Source organism: Bombina bombina, chromosome 2, assembly GCF_027579735.1.
Source record: "Bombina bombina isolate aBomBom1 chromosome 2, aBomBom1.pri, whole genome shotgun sequence".
Taxonomy (NCBI): Eukaryota; Metazoa; Chordata; class Amphibia; order Anura; family Bombinatoridae; genus Bombina; species Bombina bombina.
Window position 1 is genome coordinate 767,677,368 of NC_069500.1, and position 25,783 is coordinate 767,703,150.

At 41.7% G+C, this 25,783-nt stretch overlaps 1 protein-coding gene across 2 annotated transcripts in view; it reads right to left on the reverse strand.

Annotated features, from left to right (window-relative positions):
• HOMER3 (homer scaffold protein 3) overlaps positions 1-25,783 on the reverse strand; it is a 529,180-nt gene that overhangs the window by 368,593 nt on the left and 134,804 nt on the right. Inside the window, exon 2 of one of the 2 annotated variants that reach the window (XM_053702908.1) lies at positions 2,685-2,850. The exons of the other annotated variant lie outside the window; for it this stretch is intronic. Within the exon in view, the coding sequence (XP_053558883.1) occupies positions 2,685-2,704 (20 nt within the window). The 5' untranslated portion in view covers positions 2,705-2,850. The remainder of the gene's footprint in view (positions 1-2,684; positions 2,851-25,783) is intronic. 2 annotated transcript variants of the gene reach the window in all.

The window sequence follows — 25,783 nt, forward strand, 5'->3', positions numbered from 1 at the left end:
TTTAAAAAAGCCCTATCGGGTGAAACGCGTAGACTTACTTGTGTTGTTCCCCATAAAAGACTTTGCTCTACTTTTAAATCTAGGTACCTAGTTTAAATCTGTAACCCGCGCGTGATTCACGCTAAGTGCGGGTCTGTGGACTTTTCATTATCCCCTTGGAAATCCTACAATATCTGACATATGGAGGTTTGAAAAAACAAGCTGTCTCCAATCACGCTGACCTGGTTCAGCCGATTCAAGCTTAGGAATTTTGGAGCAAAGGAAGCAGTTTCCAATCACGCTGACCTGGTTCAGCCGACTCAAGAAAGTAAGAAAAGTTACTAACACTTTGGAGATATTGCTTACTTTTGTTAATCTCCAAAAGTGTAAGTCATCAAGCCGCTATTACAATCATTTGGAAGAGTGTGAGTATAACCTGAATAAGGTGTTCAACATGATCGCTCTACTTGTATGAAAAATCCTACTATATTAACTCCACGCTGATATTTTTCGCTGAACTGTAACATTTTTTCGATCAGTTAACACAAGAAACTTTGTTACAAAGACTGTGAAGATCTCACTGCTGAACTATATTAACATTATAACAATCTTGCTACATCTTTTTACAAAGCTCAAACATTTTTAACTAAACTAAAAATATTTTTTCCATATTTTTATATTTTTAAGGTGGTAATCCTATATATTTTTAAGGTGGTATTCCAATTTTTAAAGGGAGACGTCCCTTCTATTTTTTAATGTGTAATGTTGTAATTGTATTTTAATGTGAGTAAAGGTATTCATTTCAATTTCATTTGTATCCCCTGTTATTTGACTAAATGTGGTGAGAACTTAGCTCTTAGCGCCCTCTCTTTTTCTCATAATTTCGTTTTCTTCCTGACAGTCCTGGGGTGACTGTTTTAGAGTGGCCTTGTTCTCTTTTAGCTATTAGCGCTAAACTTCTGTGTTTTTCAACAAACACACAGGCCTGCTATATTGATAATTACTCTGTTAAAATTTCTAAGAGGGATATGAACACCCTATCTCTATGGTTTTAATTGCACACGTCACCTATTAACACCACTACACACTCTTAAAAGTGATCAAGCAACATAAAGGCTCTTCAACCCATGATGCAATCTCTTAATCCTGTGCATTGTTATCTGGAATACAAAATTAAACGATTAAAGACAAAGATAACAGTTTTGTATGGTTTTCAGGAGGTAAAAACAAGCTAATTTTGGGGTATTGATGCCCCCAAGGTAGAACATGCTGTTATCTGAGATGTCAGAAAATGCAGCATGTTTGCAGAAAGAATGAGACACATGCAGGAACTGTAAGCGCTTTCGCTTTGCAGCGCTGCTCTGCATCAGTCTGTTCTCTTCAAATAGATGTGTGCTGTGGATGTAAACTAGGAAGAAAGCATTATATATTATAATATCACAACAGACACCATACTGTGTACGTTTTTGGTTAACATAGTGCAGCCAGAGTGAAGCGCTGTTTAAAGAGAACAGTCAAATACAGAGCAGAGCATCAAAGCAGCAGCACATTGATTCATAACGGGCTCTCAGGAATTTTTTCAACCCCGCCCCCTAGCCTTTCCCGCAAAGCTGTAACTCCTGATTGGTGTATGTTCTTGTGAGCAATGCACCTTTTTTATCACTACATTTAACTTATAATTATGTGATGTTAAACCTAGAGCAAAGGAAACAATTTTATTTAAGAGACATTTTAAAAACAACACATTTTTTTTTCTGCAATGCAATTTTAAACTGTTGCAATATATTATAAAACTTTAAAAATTGCTTTATTGTCCAGTTAATCAAAACATTACAACTGAGCTAAAAGTGCAAAAAGTGAAAAAAGTTCTGCCTCTGGATTTATAGCAGAAACATTTCTAGAATGTGATCACTGGGAAAAAAACATTCACTATACTGTCCGAGATTCAGAAATCATTATGTACCAAAAACAAGGGCAAGATTATGTACAACTCCTATGTGCTTAACCCCATTAAATAAAAACAGTCAAAGTCTGCTCAAAAGTTACAATACAAATGCATTGTTACACCTGAGCAGGACGGGGTCGCCCCATACATAAGCTTTTCCTGATTGGCTCACCAGACATATCCACTTTACAGATGGCAACGCTTTGCGACTCCAGAGAAGACTTAAACTATGTGTTTGTTTAACCCAATTATTAAGCGTTTGTACACCAATAAAATGATCTAACTCATTAGCAGATTTTATTTTTGCACTTTTATGTCACTTTAAGTGGTCTAACAAAAAAAAAAAGTTAATAAAATAAATATATTAATTAATGAACTAGGACTGGACAATGCTCATTATTTTTTCATTTGTGACAGCAGTAACTTAATTCACCCTGTGCCTATGTGTAGATTTCACTCTCTTAATAACATGAGGCTTTAGAATTATTTGCAAATTGTACAACAGATTACTTCTATGGTTCATTTCTATAAAGAACCTATCGATTTTTACAGACCCCGGAAAAACTAAAAGACTGAAAATAGCATTACAAAGTTATACGAAGGAAGGGTAGAGGAAGTTTGTTTGCCAAGATTAGACAGAATGAGTGTAAAAGAGCCAAAACAGGATCTGAATCTGCAAACTAATGCTCTAAAGACCGAAACAACTATCAGACATAGCTATATATAGCAGTGGAGAGGAAACATGAAGACAAATCCATACCTGTTAGTAGCAGAAGACATTTGTGGATTAGAGAGATTTGGAAAAATAAGGACAGAGAAGAAAATATGCCAGAGATCACAGTTTCCTTGACAGATGTGAGTAGGGAATGTATTACAAAAGGCCTTCCTTAGTCTCCTCAAGGACAACGTCTGACCTGGTTCATTTCCTGGAGAGAAAGGAATCAGATGTCATTTGTCTCTCATAGTAAAACATGCTGGGCCACTGCCATCTTACACCTGCTCTATTAATATGCCATGATACACTTTAGTGTTACTCCGCTAGGAAAGTTTTCGAAGAGAGGATTCACAAACTGGTTCTTAATCCTTGCAAGTGAATTAGAGACAAGTAAGGTATGATATGTTGTGTACACATGAGGAAGTGTGGTTTATAAAACAAATACATGATTACGTAATAAAGCATAGGCCTCTACATTCTGAAATCTTTTACACATAATACAACTAAATGGAAAACTGTACACATACAAAGAGTTCTCTGTACACGTGAGCCAGGACACTTATGGGCTGCAACAACTAATCGGTAAGATTGATCATAAAAATAGTTGTCAAAGAATCTCATTATCAATTAGGTGGTCAGCGGCGATTAGTTGGTTAATTGCACAGCACCAGCTGCTTCAATCCGATGAACTCCTGCACATGGTATTGTGCAAACATTTTTTTTTATTACTTTTTCTATCCGATTAATCGGATGATTATTGTCCGATTAATCGGATAGAAAAAAGATAAAAAAAAATAAACTCAATTTTTTTTACACAATCTTAGTTGCAGTAGATCATCAGATTAAAGCAGCTGGTGCTGTGCAACTGACCAACTAATTGATAATAAGATTTGTTGACAACTATTTTTATGATCAAACTTAGCGATTAGTTGTTGCAGCCCTTGGGACAGCTCTGAATATGATAAGGGGCCAGTGAGTAGTGAAAAGCTCTTTATATAAGTAGAGACCCATGATGGATAAAAAGCACTGTATATGAAAAAGGATGTCATGTGATAATGAAAAGCTCTTTATATGAGATGAGACCCATGAAGGGTAAAAAGCTCTGTATATGAGAAGATAACCGTGAAGGGTAAAATATCTCAGTTTATTTAAAGGTATCCATGAGAAGTGACACATGAGTAGCAAAAAACTCTGGGTCCTGTGAGTAGTAGGAAGCTCTGTACATGAGATGGAACCCATGAGAAGTGAAAAGCTCTGTCTGTGAAAAGGGACCAGTGAAGAGTAAAAAACTTTGTATACGAGAAGAGACCAAGATGAGTGATAAACTCTGTATATTAGGTCAAACATGAGAGAGGAACAGTTCTGCATTGGAGAAGCAACCAGTGAAGAGTAAAAAGCTCTGTATATGAGATGGGACCAGTAAAGAATAAAAAGCTCTGTATAAGAGAAGGGACCAGTAAAGAGTAAAACAATGTGTTTAGGAGAAGGGACCAGTGAAGAGTAAAAATCTATGTATAAGAGCTGGGACCAGTAGGGAGTAAAAAACTTTCTTTATGAGATGGGACCAGTGAGGAGTAAAAAGCTCTGTATATGTGATGAGACAAATGATGAGTAAAAAGCTCTGTATATAAGCTGGGACCAGTGAGGAGTAAAAAGCTCTGTATATGAGATGAGACCAATGAGGAGTAAAAAGCTCTGTGTGAGTTGGGACCAATGAAGAGTAAGAAGCTCTGTATATGAGATGTGATCAGTGATGAGAAACGCTCTGTATATTTGATAGGACCAGTGAGGAGTAAAAAGCTCTGTAAGTAAGAAGAGACCAGTGAAAAGTAAAACGCTCTGTATATGAGATGGGACAAGTGAAGAGTAAAAAACTATGTATATGAGATAGGACCAGTGAAGAGTAAAAAGCTCTGTATATGAGAAGGGACCAGTGAGGAGTAAAAAGCTCTGTATATGAGATTGAACCAGTAAAGCGAAAAAAGCTCTGTATATGAGATGGAACCAGAGAGGGGTAAAAAGCTTTGTATATAAGCTGGTACCAGTGAAGGACAAAAAGCTCTGTATATGAGATGAGACCAATGAGGAGTAAAAAATCTCTGTTTATGAAATGGGACCAGTGAAGAGTAAAAAGCTATGTATACCAGCTAGGACCAGTAAGGAGTAAAAAGCTCTGTATATAAACTGGGACCAGTGAGGAGTAAAAAGCTCTGTATATGAGATGAGACCAATGAGGAGTAAAAAGATCTGTGTGAGCTGGGTCCAATGATGAGTAAGAAGCTCTGTATATGAGATGTGATTAGTGTTTAGAAACGCTCTGTATATTTGATGGGACCAGTGAGGAGTAAAAGCTCTGTAAGTGAGAAGAGACCAGTGAGGAGTAAAAAGCTCTGTATATGAGATTGAACCAGTGAAGAGAAAAAGCTCTGTATATGAGATGGGACCAGAGAGGGGTAAAACGCTCTGTATATGAGATGGGACCAGTGAAGGGCAAAAAGCTCTGCATATGAGATGGAACCAGTGATAAGTAAAAAGCTCTGTAAAAGAGAAAGGACCGATGAGGAGTGATAAGGAGTGTGCACGAAAAGATCTGTAACCTGAAACTACTGGATTAATCTGTGTGGTTTAGGAAATGTGTACAGTAGAGCGACTAACAGGGATGCTGCTGCTCAGTGAAGCTCAGTGTGAAGCAAGCAATATTTGCATAGAGCTGGAGTAGTCGGTTAAGAAGCAATAAGCAGTAATTGCAGCTCTGCATGCATTTATCCAAACATCTCCCCATCTATTATTAATGCTGTTAAATTCCCACGCTGGCTGCTAACACGGTGCTCCCTTCACTGTCTGCTCTCCCACTGTGCAGAACAGAGATAGATGCACACTGCACTTATATTCTCTCTGGCATACATACACATATACACCATCCTTCTGGCAAGTTTAACTCCTTAGGGTCACAGCTGCCATCTAAACCTAGAATAACATATTCCATAACAGCCATGCCCAGCATCAAAAGAGAGTTTGTATTTTTACATATCAAAATTACATCTCCAGGGTTTTTTTGCATTTCTTTAAATCGGAATATCATCTTCCCCTCCCCTTTGTTCCCTCAACCCTCTCTCTCTCTCTCTCTGCCTGGCTGATCTCCTCTGATCTGATCTTTTCTGATGTGCTGAGTTATTTCTCCATTGCCTGAACTAGAGTACATCTTGCGCCGTAACTGACCCCATTCCCTTTTTAACCCACTCGCTTTACAAGATTGTGCAGGTAGGAAGCACGATACATAATAGTGTGATGAGTATCCTGTTCTTCACATAGTATAGGAGAATATAGCTGACAGCTGGATAGCTTGAGATAATAAACTTATAGCAATGACACATAAAAGTGATTTTTTTACAGGGTGGATACAAAGCAATGATTTTCTTTTAATCAAATTGTTTAGGGATTTTGTTCAAATTAGTTTTTATTTAAATAGGACATTTTTTTTTTTTTAAATAAAATGTGTTGTGTTTTTTTGAGGAAAAATCTAAAGATAGTTTTCTATTTAAGATACATTCGCCTAGATTTAGAGTTCTGCGGTAGCCGTCAAAAGCAGTGTTAAGGGCTCCTATTTAGAGTCAGCCAGGAAAGGGTCTAACGCTCACTTCCAAGCCGCAACTTTTCCATACCGCAGATCCCCTTACGCCAATTGCATATCCTATCTTTTCAATGGGATCTTCCTAACGTCGGTATTTAGAGTCTTGGCTGAAGTGAGCATTAGACCCTCTACCGACAAGACTCCATCCGCAGAAAAAAGTCAGTAGTTAGGAGCTTTCTGGGCTAACGCCGGTTCATAAAGCTCTTAACTACTGTGCTCTAAAGTACACTAACACCCATAAACTACCTATGTACCCCTAAATCGAGGCCCCCACCCACATCGCCGCCACTATAATAAATGTTTTTAACCCCTAATCTGCCGACCGCACATCGCCGCCACCTACATTATACCTATGTACCCCTAATATGCTGCCCCTAATATCGCCGACACCTACATAATATTTATTAACCCCTAATCTGCCCCCCCCCACGTCGCCGCTACCTTACCTACACTTATTAACCCCTAATCTGCCAACCGCACATCGCCGACACCTACATTATACCTATATACCCCTAATATGCTGCCCCTAACATCGCAGACACCTACATAATATTTATTAACCCCTAATCTGCCCCCCCCAACGTCGCCGCTACTTTACCTACACTTATTAACCCCTAATCTGCCGACCGGACCTCGCCGCCACTCTAATAAATGTATTAACCCCTAAACCGCCGCACTCCCGCCTCGCAAACCCTATAATAAATAGTATTAACCCCTAATCTGCCCTCCCTAACATCGCCGCCACCTAACTTCAAGTATTAACCCCTAATCTGCCGACCGGACCTCGCCGCTACTATAATAAATGTATTAACCCCTAAAGCTAAGTTTAACCCTAACCCTAACACCCCCCTAAGTTAAATATAATTTTATTCCAACAAAATAAATTAACTCTTATTAAATAAAGTATTCCTATTTAAAACTAAATACTTACCTGTAAAATAAACCTTAATATAGCTACAATATAACGAATAATTATATTGTAGCTATTTTAGGATTTATATTTATTTTACAGGCAACTTTGTATTTATTTTAACTAGGTACAATAGCTATTAAATAGTTATTAACTATTTAATAGCTACCTAGTTAAAATAATTACAAAATTACCTGTAAAATAAATCCTAACCTAAGTTACAATTAAACCTAACACTACACTATCAATAAATTAATTAAATAAATTAACTACAATTACATACAATTAAATAAACTAAACTAAATTACAAAAAAAACCCCACTAAATTACAAAAAATAAAAAGATTACAAGAATTTTAAGCTAATTACACCTACTCTAAGCCCCCTAATAAAATAACAAAGCCCCCCAAAATAAAAAAAATTCCCTACCCTAATCTAAATTAAAAAAGTTAACAGCTATATTACCTTACCAGCCCTTAAAAGGGCTTTTTGCGGGGCATGCCCCAAAGAAATCAGCTCTTTTGCCTGTAAAAAAACACACAATACCATCCCCCCAACATTACAACCCACCACCCACATACCCCTACTCTAACCCAAACCCCCCTTAAATAAACCTAAGACTACCCCCCTGAAGATCTCCCTACCTTGAGCCGTGTTCACCCAGCCGGGCACCGATGGACCAAAAGAAGACATCCGGAGCGGCAGAAGTCTTCATCCTATCCGGGCAGAAGAGGACATCCGGACCAGCAGACATCTTCATCCAAGCGGCATCTTCTATCTTCATCCATCCGACGAGGAGCGGCTCCATCTTCAAGACCTCCGGCGCGGAACATCCTTCTTCAACGACGACTACCCGACGAATGAAGGTTCCTTTAAGTGACGTCATCCAAGATGGCGTCCCTCGAATTCCGATTGGCTGATAGGATTCTATCAGCCAATCGGAATTAAGGTAGGAAAAATCTGATTGGCTGATTGAATCAGCCAATCAGATTCAAGTTCAATCGGATTGGCTGATCCAATCAGCCAATCAGATTGAGCTCGCATTCTATTGGCTGTTCCGATTTTTTTTTTATTCAATCAGCCAATCAGATTTTTCCTACCTTAATTCTGATTGGCTGATAGAATCTTATCAGCCAATCGGAATTCAAAGGACGCCATCTTGGATGACGTCACTTAAAGGAACCTTCATTCGTCGGGTAGTCGTCGTTGAAGAAGGATGTTCTGCGCCGGAGGTCTTGAAGATGAAGCCTCTCCTCGTCGGATGGATGAAGATAGAAGATGCCGCTTGGATGAAGATGTCTGCCGGTCCGGATGTCCTCTTCTGCCTGGATAGGATGAAGACTTCAGCCGCTCCGGATGTCTTCTTTTGGTCCATCTTCAGGGGGGTAGTGTTAGGTTTATTTAAGGGGGGTTTGGGTTAGAGTAGGGGTATGTGGGTTGTAATGTTGGGGGGTGGTATTGTGTGCTTTTTTACAGGCAAAAGAGCTGATTTCTTTGGGGCATGCCCCGCAAAAAGCCCTTTTAAGGGCTGGTTAGGTAATAGAGCTGTTAACTTTTTTAATTTAGATTAGGGTAGGGAATTTTTTTTATTTTGGGGGGCTTTGTTATTTTATTAGGGGGCTTAGAGTAGGTGTAATTAGCTTAAAATTCTTGTAATCTTTTTTTATTTTTTGTAATTTAGTGTTTGTTTGTTTTTGTAATTTAGTTTAGTTTATTTAATTGTATGTAATTGTAGTTAATTTATTTAATTAATTTATTGATAGTGTAGTGTTAGGTTTAATTGTAACTTAGGTTAGGATTTATTTTACAGGTAATTTTGTAATTATTTTAACTAGGTAGCTATTAAATAGTAAATAACTATTTAATAGCTATTGTACCTAGTTAAAATAAATACAAAGTTGCCTGTAAAATAAATATAAATCCTAAAATAGCTACAATATAATTATTCGTTATATTGTAGCTATATTAGGGTTTATTTTACAGGTAGGTATTTAGCTTTAAATAGGAATACTTTATTTAATAAGAGTTAATTTATTTCGTTAGAATAAAATTATATTTAACTTAGGGGGGTGTTAGGGTTAGGGTTAGACTTAGCTTTAGGGGTGAATACATTTATTATAGTAGCGGCGAGGTCCAGTCGGCAGATTAGGGGTTAATACTTGAAGTTAGGAGGCGGCGATGTTAGGGAGGGCAGATTAGGGGTTAACACTATTTATTATAGGGTTTGCGAGGCGGGAGTGCGGCGGTTTAGGGGTTAATACATTTATTAGAGTGGCGGCAAGGTCCGGTCGGCAGATTAGGGGTTAATAAGTGTAGGTAAGGTAGCGGCGACGTTGGGGGGGCAGATTAGGGGTTAATAAATATTATGTAGATGTCGGCGATGTTAGGGGCAGCAGATTAGGGGTACATAGGTATAATGTAGGTTGCGGGGGTGTCCGGAGCGGCAGATTAGGGGTTAATAGTGTAATGCAGGGGTCAGTGATAGCGGGGGCGGCAGATTAGGGGTTAATAAGTGTAAGGTTAGGGGTGTTTAGACTCAGGGTACATGTTAGGGTGTTAGATGCAGACTTAAAAAGTGTTTCCCCATAGGAAACAATGGGGCTGCGTTAGGAGCTTAACGCTGCTTTTTTGCAGGTGTTAGGTTTTTTTTCTGCCCAAACTGCCCCATTGTTTCCTATGGGGGAATCGTGCACGAGCACGTTTTTCCAGCTAGCCGCTACCGTAAGCAACGCTGATATTGAGAGTTGAAGTGGCGGTAAATATGCCTGTACACTCCCTTTTTGGAGCCTAACGCAGCCCTTCAGAGAACTCTAAATACCAGCGTTGTTTAGAAGCAGCGCTAGAAAAAAAACACGCGTAGCTAACGCACCCCTTTGGCTGCAAAACTCTAAATCTAGGTGATTATGAGCCAAAGGTTATTTATCCTGAAATAAAGATTTGTTTTTAGTAATGTAGCATGACAGCCGTATTGTTACATTTTTTTGTAAGTGAATTCCATTAATCCATTCAGAATGTCATGTTCTCCCAGAGGTTTCAGTAAGATTATTCTTGGTTTTGTAGTTCTCAAAACTGTGAATTTGTGTCTGCCGAAATAACATGCCTCTTCTTCACAGTAAAACTGTTATAAAATAAACATAAAGTTGACAAATGGATCCTAAAGGGAAATAAACCCAACATTTTTCTATTATGATTAAGAGAGTGCATACAATTTTAAACAACTTTCAGATTAACTTCTAATTTTCTTCATTCTCTTGGTATCCTTTGTTGTAGGAACAGCACCACACTACTGAGAGCTAGCTGAATACATTGGGTGAGCCAATGACAAGAGGCACATAAGTGCAGCCACCGCTCAGCAGATAGCTCCCAGTAGTACATTGCTGCTCCTGAGTTTGACTAGGTATGCTTTTCAACAAAGGCTACCAAGAGAACAAAGCAAATTAGATAAAAGAAGTGCATTGTAAAGTTGTTTCACATTGCATGTTCTATCTAAATCATTAAAGTTTAATTTTGATTTTACTGTCCCTTTAATCCCATTGTTCCCCTGAAATTCTAGACAAAACAACCCCTTGCTAAGTTTCAAGATGCCCAATGAATAGAATATTGTTTAAAGTGGAACAGATCTGCACAAGGACCTAAGTGTGAAGAGGGAGGGACAAGCAGAAAAAATGAAGTGAAACCTATAATATAAAAAAAAATAAAATGGTCAGATCTAACATCAGAACCACAGTAAAGTGCGCATGATAATATAAGATAAATGTTAATAAGAACCCAATGGTAAACACTACTCTTACGGCCAGATTACGAGTTTTGCGGTATGAGGGGTGCAGTGTTAACTTGCACGTTATTGTCACCGCTCACTTACCTACAGCGCTGGTATTACAGGTTTTCAGAAACCCGGCGTTAAAAGGCAAGAAGTGAGCGTAGTGCAAAATTGTGCTCCATAACGCACTTCAATACCAGCGGTTTAAGTCAGGGGTGAGCTGGTTGTACATGCTCGTGCACGATTCCCCATAGACATCAATGGGGAGAGCCGGCTGAGAAAAAGTCTATCAGCTGCCAAAAAGCAGCGTAAAACTCAGTAACGCAGCCCCATTGATTCCTATGGGGAAACTAAATTTATGTTTACACCTAACACCCTAGCAAGAACCCTGAGTCTAAACACCCCTAATCTTACACTTCTTAACCCCTAATCTGCCGCCCCCGACATCGCCGCCACCTACATTATACTTATGAACCCCTAATCTGCTGACCTCAACATTGCCGACACCTACACTATATTTATTAACCCCTAATCTGCTGCCCACAACATTGCCAACACCTACATAATGTTATTAACTACTAATCTGCCACCCCCAACGTCACCGCCACTATAATAAACATATTAAACCCTAAACCGCCGTACTCCCGCATCGCAAACACTAGTTAAATATTATTAACCCCTAATCTGCCACCCCTAACATCGCCGCCACCTACCTACATTTATTAACCCCTAATTTGCCGCCCCAAACGTCGCCACCATTATATCATATTTATTAACCCCTAAATCATTGGGGGAGAGAGATTAGGGGTTAATAAATATAATGTAGGTGTCGGCAGATTAGGGGTTAATAAACATAATGTAGGTTGCGGCGATGTCCGGAGCGGAAGATTAGGGGTTAATAAGTATAATGTAGGTGGCGGCAATGTTAGGGGCAGCAGATTAGGGGTTAATAATATTTAACTAGTGTTTGCGAGGTGAGAGTGTGGCAGTTTAGGGGTTAATATGTTTATTCTAGTGGTAGCGATGTCCGGAGCGGCAGATTAGGGGTTAAAAATTTTATTATAGTGATGCGATGCGGGAGGGCCTCGGTTTAGGGGTTAATAGGTAGTTTATGGGTGTTAGTGTACTTTTTAGCACTTTAGTTATGAGTTTTATGCTACAGCGTTGTAGCGTAAAACTCATAACTACTGACTTTAGAATGTGTTACGAATCTTGGAGGTAAAGGGTGTACCGCTCACTTTATGGCCTCCCAGGACAAACTCGTAATACCGGCGCTATGGAAGTCCCATAGAAAAAAGGATTTACGAACTTTACGTAAGTCGGTTTGCGGTAAGGCCAAAAAAGTGTGCGGTGCCCCTAAACCTGCAAGACTCGTAATACCAGCGGTAGTGAAAAAGCAGCGTTAGGACCTGATAACGCTGCTTTTTCATCTTACTGCAAAACTCGTAATTTAGCCGTATGATTTTTCAGTCTAGGTCTCAGACTTTGGCACCACACATTCAGTGCGGTTATGAATGTTAGATTTATCAATGTGTGTTTTTATTGTATTTTTGTGATCAATGTTGACCTAACAACAACAATCCTCTCGTGATTTTATTATAAATATCGCTATGTTTATATAATTTCTGTTCACTATATGTATATTGGTTTACTTTGACAATATGTTTAGCTTCATTCACTATCTTATCCTGATTTTAGATTCCTATGGGTTTGCTTTGAACCCTAGCTCATTATTGTCCACTTTCTATTATTATACTTCTGATATACAAGTTTACGGCTAGATTACGAGTTGTGCGTTAGGGTAAAAAAGCAGCGTTAAGAGGTCCTAACGCTGTTTTTTTATGCCCGCTGGTATTACGAGTCTTGAAGGTTTAGGGGCACTGCACACTTTTTTGGCCTTACTGCAAAACGACTTACGTAAACTTCGTAAAGTATTTTTTCTAAGGGACTTCCATAGCGCCGGTATTACGAGTCTGTCCTGGGAGGCCAAAAAGTGAGCGGTACACCTTACCCTGTCAAGATCCCTAACGCATTTAAAAGTCAGTAGTTATGAGTTTTATGGTACAACGCCGTAACATAAAACTCATAACTAAAGTGCTAAAAAGTACACTAACACCCATAAACTACCTATTAACCCCTAAACCGAGGCCCTCCCGCATCGCAAACATTATAATAAAATGATTAACCCCTAATCTGCCATTCCGGACATCGCCGCCACCTACATTATATTTATGAACAGCCAATAGGATTGAGTTCGCATTCTATTGGCTGTTCCAATCAGCCAATAGAATGCAAGCTCAATCCTATTGGCTGATAATAGGATTGAACTTCAATCCAATTGTCTGATTGCATCAGCCAATAGGATTTTTTCTACCTTAATTCCGATTGGCTGATACTATTGTTTATGTTTATGATTATGATGTCTGATTATTTAATGTTCTATCTATGTGATCGCATTGGTATTATTGTTATGTTGTTTGATTATTTCATGTTCTGAATATTATTATCCAAATTTATTTCGATTATGTTATCGTTAGCAAATTGTTGTGTTATAGAATATCATCCTAGCGGCATCAAATCCATATATGAATCACTCCCCCTCAGTGTGAGGTCTAAGCGGTATCAGGTGTAACATCAGACACGCTACATGCAATTCGCTGACGACACTGTGGGTGTGTGAGAGGAGTGTGTGCGGATTCCCAATTTTTATTGGTTCAAGGAGTGTATTTAGTAAAGCGTGTGTACTATTGTGATTACAGCCTGATGAAATGGCCGACAGAGCCGAGAAACGCGTTGCTGTTGCCTTATGTGTTTTTATAATTTTAATTAAAACTTGTTTTTATACGGACACGCTACCACTTCTGTGTTATCTTGACGTTTGGATTTTTGGCCATTCGGTCATTCTGCTAGCAGGACTTGTCACTCATCTATATGCCAGAGCACTCGTACTAAGGGCTAGTACTAGAGGTCAGGGTGTGTCTGACAGTTCGTTTGGATCTCCTACTTGGAAATAAGCCCAGCTGTGCCATTGGTGAGTCTACCGAGCGACTTCTTGGTCTCGGTTTACCATTTATAGCACTAAGTGTGCTCTTCCAAATTGTGAGTTGCCATCTGTATTCCTATGTAAATCTGGTGTTAGACGTTATTATACCATGAAGCGCCTCTCCTTTGTCTTCTAGGACTATCTACTATCAAAGCTATAATATTATTATTTTAGTTGAATAAAACTATTACTTTTCTCCCACAAATAAAGTACAGCTAAAAAGATGTGCAAATATGAATGATTAATCTATTGAACTGGTGATAGTTCACCTCCCAATAATTTCATAATTATCTATGCATTTCATTATAATAGTACTAGTCCTAAAGCCCGTTCACATGGGCCATTTTTTGCAGTACACCGGTCCCACCCCTTGCCCTCTCTCTCCCCTTCTCTTTTGTGCTCTCTCCCCCTCTCTTTTGCACTCTCTCTCTCCCCCCTCTTTTTTGCTCTCTCTCTCCCCCTCTCTTTTGCGCGCTCTCTCCCCCTCTCTTTTGTGCTCTCTTTCCCCCCTCTCTTTTGCTCTCTCTCTCCCCCCTCTCTTTTGCGCTCTCCCCCTCTCTTTTGCGCTCTCTTCCCCTCTCTTTTGTGCTCTCTTCCCCTCTCTTTTGCGCTCTCTCTCCCCCCTCTCCTTTGCGTTCTCTCTCTCTTTTGCACTCTCTCCCCCCTCTTTTGCGCGCTCTCTCCCCCTCTCTTTTGCACGCTCTCTCCCCCTCTCTTTTGAGCTCTCTCTCCCCCCTTCTCTTTTGCTCTCTCTCCCCCTCTCTTTTGCTCTCTCTCCACCTCTCTTTTGCTCTCTCTGTCCATCCCTCTCTTTTGCTCTCTCTCTCCCCCCTCTTTTGCTCTGTCTCTCTCCCCCCTCTCTTTTGCTCTGTCTCTCTCCCCTCTCTTTTGCTCTCTCTCCATCCCTCTCTATCTCTCTCCCCCCCCCTCTCTTTTGCTCTCTCCCCCTCTCTTTTGCGCGCTCTCTCCCCCTCTCTTTTGCGCTCTCTTTCCCCCTCTCTTTTGCTCTCTCTCTCCCCCCTCTCTTTTGCGCTCTCCCCCTCTCTTTTGTGCTCTCTTCCCCTCTCTTTTGCGCTCTCTCTCCCCCCTCTCTTTTGCGTTCTCTCTCTCTTTTGCACTCTCTCCCCCCTCTTTTGCGCACTCTCTCCCTCTCTCTTTTGCACGCTCTCTCCCCCTCTCTTTTGCGCTCTCTCTCCCCCCTTCTCTTTTGCTCTCTCTCCCCCTCTCTTTTGCTCTCTCTCCACCTCTCTTTTGCTCTCTCTGTCCATCCCTCTCTTTTGCTCTCTCTCTCCCCCCTCTTTTGCTCTGTCTCTCTCCCCCCTCTCTTTTGCTCTGTCTCTCTCCCCTCTCTTTTGCTCTCTCTCTCCATCCCTCTCTATCTCTCTCCCCCCCTCTCTTTTGCTCTCTCCCCCTCTCTTTTGCGCGCTCTCTCCCCCTCTCTTTTGCGCTCTCTTTCCCCCCTCTCTTTTGCGCTCTCTCTCCCCCCTCTCTGTTGCGCTCTCCCCCTCTCTTTTGCGCTCTCTTCCCCTCTCTTTTGCGCTCTCTCTCTCCCCCCTCTCTTTTGCGTTCTCTCTCTCTTTTGCACTCTCTCCCCCCTCTTTTGCGCGCTCTCTCCCCCTCTCTTTTGCACGCTCTCTCCCCCTCTCTTTTGCGCTCTCTCTCCCCCCTTCTCTTTTGCTCTCTCCCCCTCTCTTTTGCTCTCTCTCCCCATCTCTTTTGCTCTCTCTCCACCTCTCTTTTGCTCTCTCTCTCCATCCCTCTCTTTTGCTCTCTCTCTCTCCCCCCTCTCTTTTGCTCTGTCTCTCTCCCCCCTCTCTTTGCTCTGTCTCTCTCCCCTCTCTTTTGCTCTCTCTCTCCATCCCTCTCTATCTCTCTCTCCCCCTCTCTTTTGCTCTTTCCCCTCTATTTTGCTCTCTCTCCCTCCTCTCTTCTGCTCTTTCCCCTCTCTTCTGCTCTTCCCCCTCTCTTTAGCTCTTTCCTATCTCATTTTGTCTCTCCCCCTCTCTTTCTAGTTCTCTCCCCTCTCTCGCGCCCGGCCACGCCCCCATCACGCCTGGCCACGCCCCTGACCATGCCCGGTCACGGACAGCCACGCCCATGCCCTCCATCCCACCACGCTCACTTTTGCCTCAAACAGCATGTCAGGTAAGGCCAGGTGTGTTTGTCCTCATGCTGTCTTGTCTGTACTGCGCATGACAGCTTCGAACAAACACACTTGGCCTTTTATATTATAGGATGTAACTAAATCAGTAATTTTCTGATATAACTTGAAAAATAATTTGAAAAGCTATTATTCTAAAAATTATCCTCTGTTTTTAAAACCATGATTTAAATTGAGTCTGACTAGTGATTAAAATTGTGATCTAAATCAATCCTCCCTGATCTTTTATGTGCAATAATATATATTGGGCTAGATTACGAGGGGTTTATCACGGGGGGTTTGCGGTGGTCGGGTTTACCACTCATATTACAAGTTGAAAGTAAACGCAATCGCTTGAGGGCAATTTACGCTAGAATGATTACTGCAACTTCAGAGCTCTGGTTAACTGTTAAAATACATTAAAAAGTATAGTTACACTCATAATAAAACACCATCTAATAAAAATTATATAAAAAAAATATTGCACACAAAAGTTATAAGGGCTCAAAGATATTAGCACTCAGTTGTTCGAAAAACCAAATGCACATGAATTTTTTTTTCTCTATTACCAAATTTGTTGTTTTCAGGTGGTACAGATTTAAAGCTTTAGGGTTTTAAAAAGCAAAAGCATTTTAGGTTTGTGACAAGTGGAAAGCTCACTGACAATACCGGTTGAAGTTCAGAAAATATCTACTGAAAACAAGCGCAACATCTGTAAAATGTTGCAGTGTAAAATTCAGCCTCTTTAAGGGTCAGTGGGGTATATACGGTCAGGTTAGCAGACTTGAATATGCTGTCGGGTTAGTGCACTAGAAAACATGAGTTCGGGTTAGCGTGCGAGTAGGGTGTTATGTTTTTTTTCACTTTTTTTGCTCCATTGAGTTCTATGGAGGAATGCATTATCACAATATTATAATTGCACTAGAAGTAAGCTGTTTGTGTTGCGTCAGGTTAGCGTGAGACTAATAACTTTTTACTTTAAACTCGTAATACGAGCACAACCCGAAGCACGCAAAAATTAAATTTATGCTTACCTGATACATTTATTTCTTCAAGATATGGTGAGTCCACTGGTTCATCTTGATAACTGTTGGAATATCACTCCTCACCTCAGTAAAACATAATTTATGCTTACCTGATAAATTTATTTCTCTTGTAGTGTGTTCAGTCCACGGGTCATCCATTACTTATGGGATATATTCTCCTTCCCAACAGGAAGTTGCAAGAGGATCACCCAAGCAGATCTGTTATATAGCTCCTCTCCTCACATGTCATATCCAGTCATTCGACCGAAACAAGACGAGAAAGGAGAAACCATAGGGTGCAGTGGTGACTGGAGTTATGATTTAAAATTTAGAACCTGCCTCAAAAAAGACAGGGCGGGCCGTGGACTGAACACACTACAAGAGAAATAAATTTATCAGGTAAGCATAAATTATGTTTTCTCTTGTTAAGTGTGTTCAGTCCACGGGTCATCCATTACTTATGGGATACCAATACCAAAGCTAACGTACACGGATGATGGGAGGGACAAGGCAGGAACATTAAACAGAAGGAACCACTGCCTGTAGAACCTTTCTCCCAAAAACAGCCTCCGAAGAAGCAAAAGTGTCAAATTTGTAAAATTTGGAAAAAGTATGAAGTGAAGACCAAGTTGCAGCCTTGCAAATCTGTTCAACAGAGGCCTCATTCTTAAAGGCCCAAGTGGAAGCCACAGCTTTAGTGGAATGAGCTGTAATTCGTTCAGGAGGCTGCTGTCCAGCAGTCTCATAGGCTAAACGTATTATGCTACGAAGCCAAAAAGAGAGAGAGGTAGCCGAAGCCTTTTGACCTCTCCTCTGTCCAGAGTAAACGACAAACAGAGAAGAAGTTTGCCGAAAATCCTTAGTTGCCTGTAAGCAGAACTTCAGAGCACGGACTACGTCTAGATTATGCAAAAGACGTTCCTTCTTTGAAGAAGGATTAGTACATAATGATGGAACAACAATCTCTTGATTGATATTCCTGTTAGAAACAACCTTAGGTAAAAACCCAGGTCTAGTACGCAGGACTACCTTGTCTGAATGAAAGATCAGATAAGGGGAATCACAATGTAAGGCAGATAACTCAGAGACTCTTCGAGCCGAGGAAATAGCCATCAAAAACAGAACTTTCCAAGATAAAAGTTTAATATCAATGGAATGAAGGGGTTCAAACGGAACACCCTGCAGAACTTTAAGAACCAAGTTTAAGCTCCAAGGAGGAGCAACAGTTTTAAATACAGGTTTAATTCTAGCCAAAGCCTGACAAAAAGCCTGGACGTCTGGATTGTCAGCCAGACGCTTGTGTAAAAGAATAGACAGAGCAGAAATCTGTCCCTTTAGTGAACTAGCGGATAAGCCCTTTTCTAAACCCTCTTGTAGAAAAGACAGTATCCTAGGGATCCTAACCTTACTCCATGAGTAACTCTTGGATTCACACCAATATAAGTATTTACGCCATATCTTATGGTAAATCTTTCTGGTAACAGGTTTCCGAGCCTGTATCAATGTATCAATAACCGAATCCGAAAACCCACGCTTTGATAGAATCAAGCGTTCAATCTCCAAGCAGTCAGCCTCAGAGAAATTAGGTTTGGATGGTTGAAAGGACCCTGAATTAGAAGGTCCTGCCTCAGAGGTAGAGACCATGGTGGACAGGACGACATGTCCACTAGGTCTGCATACCAGGTCCTGCGTGGCCACGCAGGCGCTATCAGAATCACTGATGCTCTCTCCTGTTTGATCCTGGCAATCAGTCGAGGTAGCAACGGAAAAGGTGGAAACACATAAGCTATGTTGAAAACCCAAGGGGCTGCCAGTGCATCCACCAGCACCGCTCCTGGGTCCCTGGACCTGGATCCGTAACGAGGAAGCTTGGCGTTCTGGCGAGATGCCATAAGATCCAGATCCGGTTTGCCCCAACGACGAATCAGTTGAGCAAATACCTCCGGGTGAAGTTCCCACTCCCCCGGATGAAAAGTCTGGCGGCTTAGAAAATCCGCTTCCCAGTTCTCCACACCTGGGATGTAGATCGCTGACAGGTGGCAAGAGTGTGACTCTGCCCAGCGAATTATCTTCGAGACTTCCAACATCGCTAGGGAACTCCTGGTTCCCCCTTGATGATTGATGTAAGCCACAGTCGTGATGTTGTCCGACTGAAACCTGATGAACCTCAATGTTGCTAACTGAGGCCAAGCCAGAAGAGCATTGAATATTGCTCTTAATTCTAGAATGTTGATTGGTAGGAGTTTCTCCTCCTGAGTCCACAGTCCCTGAGCCTTCAGGGAATTCCAGACTGCTCCCCAGCCTAGAAGGCTGGCATCTGTTGTTACAATCGTCCAATCTGGTCTGCGAAATGTCATTCCTTCGGACAGATGAACTCGCGACAACCACCAGAGAAGAGAATCTCTGGTCCAGATTCAGCAAAGGGGACAAATCTGAGTAATCCCCGTTCCACTGATTTAGCATGCATAGTTGCAGCGGTCTGAGATGCAGGCGCGCAAATGGCACTATGTCCATTGCCGCGACCATCAAGCCGATTACTTCCATACACTGAGCTACTGATGAGCTTGGAATGGAGTGAAGGACACGGCAAGCATTGAGAATCTTTGATAACCTGGACTCCGTCAGGTAAATTTTCATCTCTACAGAATCTATAAGAGTCCCTAGAAAAGGAACCCTTGTGAGTGGTAACAGAGAACTCTTTTCCACGTTCACTTTCCACCCATGCGACCTCAGAAATGCTAGAACTATCTCTGTATGAGACTTTGCATTTTGAAAACTTGACGCTTGTATCAGAATGTCGTCTAGGTACGGAGCCACCGCTATGCCTCGTGGTCTTAGTACCGCCAGAAGTGAGCCCAGAACCTTCGTAAAAATTCTCGGGGCTGTAGCTAACCCGAAGGGAAGAGCTACAAACTGGTAATGTTTGTCTAGAAAAGCAAACCTTAGGTACCGATAATGATCTTTGTGAATCGGTATGTGAAGGTAGGAATCCTTTAAGTCCGCTGTGGTCATATATTGACCCTCTTGGATCATGGGTAGGATGGTCCGAATGGTTTCCATCTTGAACGATGGAACCCTTAGGAATTTGTTTAAGATTTTTAAGTCTAAGATTGGTCTGAAGGTTCCCTCTTTTTTGGGAACCACAAATAGATTTGAGTAAAACCCTTGTCCTTGTTCCGTTCGCGGAACTGGGTGGATCACTCCCATGACTAAGAGGTCTTGTACACATTGTAGAAATGCATCTTTCTTTAACAGGTTTGTTGATAACCTTGACAGATGAAACCTCCCTTGTGGAGGAGATGTTTTGAAATCCAGAAGGTATCCCTGAGATATAATCTCCAACGTCCAGGGATCCTGTACATCTCTTGCCCAAGCCTGGGCGAAGAGAGAAAGTCTGCCCCCCACTAGATCCGTCTCCGGATAGGGGGCCCTGTCTTCATGCTGTCTTAGGGGCGGAAGTAGGCTTTCTGGCCTGCTTGCCCTTGTTCCATGACTGGTTGCCTTTCCAACCCTGTCTGTAACGAGCAGTAGTTCCTTCCTGTTTTGGAGCGGAGGAAGTTGATGCTGCTCCTGCCTTGAAGTTACGAAAGGCACGAAAATTAGACTGTTTGGCCTTTGGTTTGGCCCTGTCCTGAGGAAGGGTGTGGCCCTTACCTCCCGTAATGTCAGCAATAATTTCCTTCAAGCCGGGCCCGAATAAGGTCTGCCCTTTGAAGGGAATGTTAAGTAGTTTAGACTTAGAAGTTACATCTGCTGACCAGGATTTAAGCCATAGCGCCCTGCGCGCCTGTATGGCGAATCCGGAATTTTTAGCCGTAAGTTTGGTTAAATGCACTACGGCATCTGAAACAAACGCATTAGCCAATTTAAGTGTTCTAACTTTGCTCAAAGTCTCGTCCAATGGTGCTGTGCGAATCGCCTCTTCCAGAGACTCAAACCAGAATGCCGCTGCAGCCGTGACAGGCGCAATGCATGCAAGAGGCTGCAATATAAAACCTTGTTGAACAAACATTTTCTTAAGGTAACCCTCTAATTTTTTATCCATTGGATCTGAGAAAGCACAGCTATCCTCCACTGGCATAGTGGTACGCTTGGCTAAAGTAGAAACTGCTCCCTCCACCTTAGGGACCGTCTGCCATAAGTCTCGTGTGGTGGCGTCTATAGGAAACATTTTTCTAAATATCCGAGGAGGGGAAAATGGCACACCGGGTCTATCCCACTCCTTACTAATAATTTCTGTAAGTCTTTTTGGTATAGGAAAAACGTCAGTACACACCGGTACCGCATAGTATCTATCCAACCTACATAATTTCTCTGGTATTGCCACCGTGTCGCAATCATTCAGAGCCGCTAACACCTCCCCTAGTAACACGCGGAGGTTCTCAAGCTTAAATTTAAAATTTGACATTTCTGAATCCGGTCTCCCCGAATCAGAACCGTCACCGGCAGAATGAAGCTCACCGTCCTCATGTTCTGCAAATTGTGACGCAGTATCAGACATGGCTCTCGTGTCATCAGCGCGCTCTGTCCTTAACCCAGAGCTGTCGCGCTTGCCTCTTAACTCGGGCATATTGTATAATACTTCTTTCATAACATTAGCCATATCATGTAAAGTGATTTGTAAGGGCCTTGATGTACTCGGCGTCTCAATCTTACGCATCTCCCGAGCGGGAGACGCAGGTACTGACACGTGAGGAGAGTTAGACGGCATAACTTCCCCCTCGTTGTCTGGTGATAAATTTTTAACCGGTACAGATTGATTTTTATTTAAAGTAATATCAATACAATTGGTACACATATTTCTATTGGGCTCCACATCGGCTTTTGAACATAATGAACAAGCAGATTCCTCTGTATCAGACATGTTTAAACAGACTTAGCAATGAAGCTAGCAAGCTTGGAAATCACTTTCAATAAGTTTACAAGCAATATAAAAAACGCTGCAGCGCTTTTAAAAACACAGTTGAATAATAAAGAAAAACTAATTCAGTTACAGTCAACAATTCTTAACGAGAAATGTATTAATTAGCAGAGGATTGCACCCATTAGCAAAAGGATGATTAACCCCTTAATACCCAAAAACGGATATCAAATTAAGATTAAACGCTTTTATCACAGTCAAACCACTGTCACAGATCTGCTGTGACTGATTACCTCCATCAAAAACGAATTTTGAAGACCCCTGAGCTCTCTAGAGACGTCCTGGATCAAGGAGGAAGAAAACAGGAAGACTGTGCTAGAATTTTAACTGCGCAACAAGGCGCTAAAACAAGGTCCCTCCCACTCATATTACAACAGTAGGAGACCTGATATAACGGTTTCTATGCAGAAAATACGTTAGCCATGTGGAAAAAATCATGCCCAAAAAGATTTATCACCAAAGTACCTCACAAAACGAATAACATGCCAGTAAACGTTTTTTTTTTTTTTTTTTGTTTTTTTAAAAATAACATCTTGAATGTCATGCAAAGTTATCACTAAGCCTGCTACCAGTCGCTTCCACTGCAGATAAGGCTTAAACATAATTTCAGTATTAACAGCAATTTCTCAGTCAAATTCTAGTCCCTAGAAAATAACTCAACTGCGCATACATTTATCAGCCTGATACCAGTCACTACTACTGCATTTAAGGCTGTACTTACATCATATGGGTAACAGCAGTATTTTCTTAGTCAATTCCATTCCCAGAAAATAATGTACTGCACATACCTCATTTGCGGGAGACCCCGCATGCTATTCCCCTCTTTCTGAAGTTACCCTACTCCTCAGAATGTCGAGAACAGCCAGCGGATCTTAGTTACGTCTGCTAAGATCATAGAAAAACGCAGGCAGATTCTTCTCCAAATACTGCCTGAGATATAAAAAACGTCACACTCCGGTGTCATTTTAAAATAACAAACTTTTGATTGAAGAATAATTAAGTAAACTCCAGCTCCTCTCGCGACCTCCTTCTTTGTTGAGGGTTGCAAGAGAATGACTGGGTATGACATGTGAGGGGAGGAGCTATATAGCAGATCTGCTTGGGTGATCCTCTTGCAACTTCCTGTTGGGAAGGAGAATATATCCCATAAGTAATGGATGACCCGTGGACTGAACACACTTAACAAGAGAAAAATGTTAAGTATAACTTCCCTACCCAGAAACCCTAGTCATTCGACCGAAAGTAAATGGAGAAAGGAAAGCAACACAAGGTGCGGAGGTGTCTGATGTTTAGCCAAAAACTCCTTAAAAAGATAAAAAACAAAAGGGTGGGTCCGTGGACTCACCATATCTTGAAGAAATACATTTATCAGGTAAGCAGAAATTTTGTTTTCTTCTAAAGATATGGTGAGTCCACGGGTTTATCTTAATTACTGTTGGGAACCAATACCCAAGCTAGAGGACACAGATTAATAGGGGGGGGATAAGAATCAGCATGCCTAAAAGGAAGGCACCACTGCTTGAAGAACCTTTCTCCCAAAAGCCGCCTCAGCCGAGGCAAAAGTATCAAATCTGCCAAATTTGGAAAAAGTATGTAAGGAAGACCAAGTTGCAGCCTTGCAAATTTGCTTTTGAAAGCACAAGAAGAGGCTACAGGCCTGGTGGAATGAGCCTTAATTCTCTCTGGAGGTTGCTTCCCAGCAGACTCATACGCCATGCGAATCACACTTCGCAACCAAAAAGCAAGAGTAGAAGCAGTAGATATCTGACCTCTACTCTTCCCAGAAAAACAAACAAACAAAGAGGGCAGAAGACTTGCGAAAGTCCTTAGTCACCTCCAAATAGAACTTAAGAGCACGGACCATGTCCAAATTATGCAACAGACGTTCTTTGTCCGAAGATGGCTTCGGACACAGTGAAGGAACAACTCCTGATTAATATTCTTAGTAGAAACCACTTTGGGATGGAATCCCAACTTAGTACGAAGAACTGCCTTATCAGCATGAAAAAAAGATAAGGAGAATCAAACTGCAAGGCAGAAAGTTCAGATACCCACAGTGCAGAGGAAATCGCCAACAGAAACAAAACCTTCCAGGATAGTAACTTAATATCTATAGAATGCATTGGCATAAACGGACGCTGCTGCAGAATCTTAAGAACAAGATTAAGACTGAAAGGTGGAGCGTCAGGTTTAGACAAAGGCCTGATTCTGACCAAGGCCTGATGAAAAGACTGAACATCTGGCACATCTGCCAAACACTTATGCAACAGCACAGATAAGGCCGAAATTTGACCCTTCAAAGTGCTAACAGATAACCCTTTCTCCAGATCTTCCTGGAGAAAAGATAAAATTATTGGAATCCTAACCCTACTCCAAGAGTAGCCCTTGGAATCACACCAATAAATATATTTCCTCCATATCTTATGGTAAATCTTCCTAGCAACAGGCTTACAAGCCTGAATCATAGTCTCAATTACTGACTCGGAGAAACCATGCTTAGATAGAATCAAGCATTCAATCTCCAAGCTTCAGAAGGTCCATCCTCAGAGGTAACCTCCACTGAGGTAGAGACGATATCTCCACTAGGTCCGCATACCAGATCCTTCGAGGCCAAGCTGGGGCAATTAGGATCACTAATGCCCTTTCCTGTTTTATGTGAGCGATCACCCGAGGAAGAAGAGCGAACGGAGGAAACAGATAGGCCATTCGGAAGTTCCAAGGGACTGCCAACGCATCTATTAGGTAGGCCTGGGGATCCCTCGATCTGGAACCGTACTTCGGAAGCTTAGCATTTTGTCGAGAAGCCATCAGATCCAACTCCGGAATCACCCAGTTGGAGATTAACCTGGAGAACACCTCCGGATGGAGTTCCCAGTCCCCGGGATGGAAAGTCTGCCTGCTTAGAAAATCCTGTTCCCAATTGTCCACGCCCGGGATGTGAATGGCAGAAAGGCAACAACAGTGATCTTCCGCCCACTGAATGATCCAAGTCACCTCCCTCATGGCTAGAGAACTCCGGGTTCCCCCCTGGTGGTTGATGTAAGCCACTGAAGTTATGTTGTCCGATTGGAAGCCAACAGCGTGTTGTAAATTGCTCTCAACTCTAAGATGTTGATCCGTAGCTCAGTCTCCTCCCGAGACCAAAGACCCTGCGCTTTTAATGAATTCCAGACTGCTCCCTATCCCACTAGGCTGGTGTCTGTGGTCACGATCACCCACGAAGGCCACCGAAAGCAAGTGCCCAGAGATAAGTGTTCCAGAGAGAGCCACCACAGAAGAGAATCCTTTGTCTTCTGATCTAGAGTTATCTTTGGGGATAGATCCACATAATCTCCGTTCCACTGACTGAGCATGCACAACTGCAAGGCTCTCAGATGAAATCAATCAAATGGGACGATGTCCATGGTGGCCACCATAAGACTGATTACTTCCATACACTGAGCGACTGAAGGGTGAGCCGTCTCCTGCAGGGATCGACAAGACGAAAGGAGCTTTGCTATTCTGGTCTCTGTCAGAAAGATCTTCATCAGAACAGAATCTATGATAGTCCCTAGGAAAACTACCCTTGTCGCAGGAACCAGGGAGCTGTTTTCCAAATTTTCCACCCGTGTGATTGGAGAAAGGAAAGTAACATCTCCGTGTGAGATGCTGCTTGCGAAAAAGAAGGTGCCTGAATCAGAATATTGTCCAAGTAGGGAGCTACTGCAATCCCCCT